Source organism: Scomber japonicus, chromosome 19, assembly GCF_027409825.1.
Source record: "Scomber japonicus isolate fScoJap1 chromosome 19, fScoJap1.pri, whole genome shotgun sequence".
Taxonomy (NCBI): Eukaryota; Metazoa; Chordata; class Actinopteri; order Scombriformes; family Scombridae; genus Scomber; species Scomber japonicus.
The window spans coordinates 30,536,856-30,541,428 of NC_070596.1; the positions used below are offsets into that span (position 1 = coordinate 30,536,856).

The 4,573-nt window shown below is 45.0% G+C and overlaps 1 protein-coding gene across 1 annotated transcript in view; it reads left to right on the forward strand.

Moving 5' to 3' along the window:
* Nucleotides 1-530: 530 nt before the first annotated feature.
* The window catches only part of LOC128379929 (lactose-binding lectin l-2-like), an 8,705-nt gene continuing 4,662 nt past the window's right edge, over nt 531-4,573 (forward strand). Inside the window, exon 1 of the mRNA XM_053339568.1 lies at nt 531-581. Coding sequence (XP_053195543.1) covers nt 531-581 — 51 coding nt within the window. The remainder of the gene's footprint in view (nt 582-4,573) is intronic.

Consider the following 4,573-nt stretch of genomic DNA (forward strand, 5'->3'; position numbering starts at 1 on the left):
CTCAACTATATTCCTTCCTTCCTTTCTTCTTTTCCTTCCCTTCTCTCCTTCCTTATTTCCCTCCTTCCTTCTTTCCATCTTTTCCTTCCCTCCTTCCTTATTTCCCTCCTTCCCTCTTTCTGTCTTTCTTCACTTCCTTCCTTTTTTCTTTTCCTTTCTTCCTTCCTCCTTTCCTTCCTCCCTCCCTCCCTCCTTTCTTTCCTTCCTCCCTCCCTTCCTTCTTACTCCTTTCCTTCCTTTCTTTCTTCCTTCCTTCCTTCCTTCCTTCCTTCCTTCCTTCCTTCCTTCCTTCCTCCCTCCCTCCTTTCTTTCCTTCCTCCCTCCCTTCCTTCTTACTCCTTTCCTTCCTTTCTTTCTTCCTTCCTTCCTTCCTTCCTTCCTTCCTCCCTCCCTCCCTCCTTTCTTTCCTTCCTCCCTCCCTTCCTCCTTACTCCTTCCTTCCTTCCTTCCTTCCTTCCTCCCTCCCTCCCTCCCTCCTACGTGGGGGTGGGGGTAGAGGGGGGGGGGGTATAAATGGACCAAATTATGGGATGACCTTGCTGCTCTACCGCTACGAGGAAGCAGCTGTCACCATGACGACGGTTAGACGCCGTGCTTGCATGGCTGTTATGCTATTTCACACTTTAATAGAGAAATCTGTGGAAATGTAATAATTTAATAAACTCAACTATATTCCTTCCTTCCTTTCTTCTTTTCCTTCCCTTCTCTCCTTCCTTATTTCCCTCCTTCCTTCTTTCCATCTTTTTCTTCCCTCCTTCCTTATTTCCCTCCTTCCGTCCTTCTGTCTTTCTTCACTTCCTTCCTTTTTTCTTTTCCTTTCTTCCTTCCTCCTTTCCTTCCTCCCTCCCTCCCTCCTTTCTTTCCTTCCTCCCTCCCTTCCTTCTTACTCCTTTCCTTCCTTTCTTTCTTCCTTCCTTCCTTCCTTCCTCCCTCCCTCCTTTCTTTCCTTCCTCCCTCCCTTCCTTCTTACTCCTTTCCTTCCTTCCTTCCTTCCTTCCTTCCTTCCCTCCTCCCTCCCTCCCTCCCTCCTTTCCTTCCTTCCTCCCTCTTTACTCCTTTCCTTCCATCCTCCCTTCCTACGTGGGGGTGGGGGGGTATAAATGGACCAAATTATGGGATGACCTTGCTGCTCTACCGGTACGAGGAAGCAGCTGTCACCATGACGACGGTTAGACGCCGTGCTTGCATGGCTGTTATGCTATTTCACACTTCCTTTCTTCTTTTCCTTCCCTTCCCTCCTTCCTTATTTCCCTCCTTCCTTCCTTCCTTCCTTCCTTCCTTCTTTCCATCTTTTCCTTCCCTCCTTCCTTATTTCCCTCCTTCCTTCCTTCTGTCTTTCTTCACTTTCTTCCTTCCTTCGTTCCTTCCTTCCTTCCTCCCTCCCTCCTTTCTTTCCTTCCTCCCTCCCTTCCTTCTTACTCCTTTCTTTCCTTCCTTCCTTCCTTCCTTCCTTCCTTCCTCCCTCCCATCTTTTCCTTCCTTCCAATCATCTTTACCTTTCCTCCTTCCTTATTTCCCTCCTTTCTTCCTTCCTTCCTTATTTCCTTCCATCTTTTCATTCACTCCTTCCTTATAAGGCAGGAGGGAAGGAAAGGAGTAAGGAGGGAGGAAGGAAGGAAGGATGGAAGGAAAGGAGTAAAGAGGGAGGAAGGAAGGATGGAAGGAAAGGAGTAAAGAGGGAGGGAGGAAGGAGGGAGGGAAGGAAAGGAGTAAAGAGGGAGGGAGGAAGGAAGGAGAGAAGGGTGGAAAGAAGGAAGGAAGGAAGGAAGGAAGGAAGAAGGGAAAGGAGTAAGAAGGAAGGAAAGGAGGGAAGGAGGGAGGGAGGGAGGGAGGAAGGAAGGAAGGAAGGAAGGAAGGAAGGAAAGGAGTAAGAAGGAAGGAAAGGAGGGAGGGAGGGCTGTTATGCTATTTCACACTTTAGGCCTCGTCTGTTCCGCTGTGAACGGACAGAGTTTCTATAAAGTCTCTTTTATCATTTAACACTTTTATTATAAAAGCAAATTAATGGATGAATCTGTGGAAATGTAATAATTTAATAAACTTAACTATATGGGAACTGTTAGTTACATGTTGGCTGTAGCAGAGCCTTCCTTCCTTCCTTATTTCCTTCTCTTTCTTCACTTCCTTCCTTCCATCTTTTCCTTCCCTCCTTTCTTCTTTTCCTTCCTTCCTTCCTTCCTTCCCTCCTTCCTTCCCTCCTTCCATCCTTCTGTCTTTCTTCACTTCCTTCCTTCCTTTCTTCTTTTCCTTCCCTCCTTCCTTCCTCCCTCTTTACTCCTTTCCTTCCATCCTCCCTTCCTCCTTCCTTCCTCCCTCCTTCCTCCTTTTTTTCCTTCCTCCCTTCCTTCTTTCTTACTCCTTTCCTTCCTTCCTTCCTTGCTTCCTTCCTTCTTTCCTTCCTTCTTTCCTCCCTTCTCTCCTTCCTTCCTCCCATCTTTTCCTTCCCTTCCCTCCTTCCTTATTTCCCTCCTTCCTTCCTTTTTTCCTTCCTTCCCTCCTTCCTTATTTCCCTCCTTCCCTCCTTCCCTCCTTCTTTCCTTCCTTCCTTCCTTCCTTCTGTCTTTCTTCACTTCCTTCCTTTCTTCTTTTCCTTTCCTCCCTCCTTACTCCTCTTCTTCCTTCCTTGACCTGAGGACAACAGGAGGGTTAATGGAAGTATTTGAGCTGCAGCTTTGTGTGTGAAATGTTGTAGGTGTGTCCAGTTGTGTGTCTCACATATAAAAATCCTCCTCCGTCTCTCCTTCCTTCCTTCCTTCCTCCCTCCCTCCTTTCCTCCTCCGTCAGGCCGAGGGAGAAAAAGCGCCTGTGTGTACAGAATGTGTGTATTAACTGTTTGGGTATTATCGTCCACAGAGACTTCAGGTCAGGAGCAACATTCATCTCTCAGCTGTTTTTTCTGCTGAGGCGTAAATAACCACACACACACACACACACACACACACACACACACACACACACACACACACACACACACACACACACACAGGCTCTGTCCAGGCTTTACCTTTTGAAACTCACACCTTCCTCTCTGATTCCAGCTGCATTAACTCGCTCCTCCACTGACCTTTCTTTCATTTCTCAGAAAGCCTAAAAAAGCAGAATGATGCAGTTTAGAAGCTGAACGTTTCCCTTCATGTTCCTGTGAGGATGATTAGAGGCTTCAGGTAGGAAGGAGGGAGGGAGGGAGGGAGGGAGGGAGAAAAAGAGGAAGGAAGGAAGGAAAAGAAGGAGGGAAGGAAGGAAGAAAGGAAGGAATCTAGCTAGCTGAACGTTTCCCTTCATGTTCCTGTGAGGATGATTGGAGGCTTCAGGTAGGAAGGGAAGGTGGAAGGATAGAAGGAAGGAGGGAGGGAGGGAGGGAGGGAGGGAGGGAGGGAGGAAGGAAGGAAAAGAAGACAGGAAGGACAGATGGAAGGAAGGAAGGAAGGAAGGAAGGAAGGAAGGAAGCTAGCTAGCTGAACGTTTCCCTTCATGTTCCTGTGAGGATGATTGGAGGCTTCAGGTAGGAAGGGAAGGTGGAAGGACGGAAGGAAGGAGGGAGGGAGGGAGGGAGGGAGAAAAAGAGGAAGGAAGGAAGGAAAAGAAGGAGGGAAGGAAGGAAAAGAAGGAGGGAAGGAAGGAAGAAAGGGAGAATGGACTAATGTAAGGAAGGAAGAAAGGAAGAAAGGCAGGAAGGAAAAGATGGAAGGAAAGAGGAAAGAAAGAAAGGTTAGAAAAGAGGACAGGAAGTTTAACTACCACCGGAGTACGTGGAGTTTGAGTTAGCACCTCCACGCTAAACACCCAGGTGCAGCCAAGCCAGCCTCAGCTCCACCAAAGGAGCATTTTGGAGTGTGGGAGTCGCAGCAGAGCCGTGATTGATTCCCAGTTAAGACACTCTGGTAAGAAATGCTTTACATTATGGGCTTAAAACTGCCTTCAAATGGAAAATAACAGGATTTTAAACATGCTGTTCAAAATGCGATTAATCGTGATTAACTATGGAGATTCTGCGATTAATCTCGATTAATAAATTAATCGTTTGACAGCCTTAATTATTAATATTTCTGCCTTTCTAAATGATTACAGGCTCATCAACCTGGAGCTAAATCTACCAGCACTAATCAACAGAAAAGAATTAAAGAAAACAAATGAAAAGATGAATATAATTATAGTTTTCTTGAAACACTAAATATATTGTTTAATAAATATATTTATTTTCTCCTGTTTCTGCTTTTCATTTGATTGTATTTTGGACTTTTTTTTTGCCTGGTCCTAATACTCCGTCGGACTTTTTTTTGCCTCACTTTTTTTTTTTTGCCAATTTTTTTTTTTGCCTCATTTTTTTTTTTTTTTTTGCCTGGCCCTAATACTCCGTCAGACTTTTTTTTGCCAGATTTTTTTTTTGCCAACTTTTTTTTTGCCAACTTTTTTTTTTTGCCTCACTTTTTTTTTGCCTGGCCCTAATACTCCGTCAGACTTTTTTTTGCAAGATTTTTTTTTTTTGCCAACTTTTTTTTTTCCAACTTTTTTTTTTTTGCCAACATTTTTTTTTTGCCAACTTTTTTTTTTTTTGCCAACTTTTTTTTTGCCA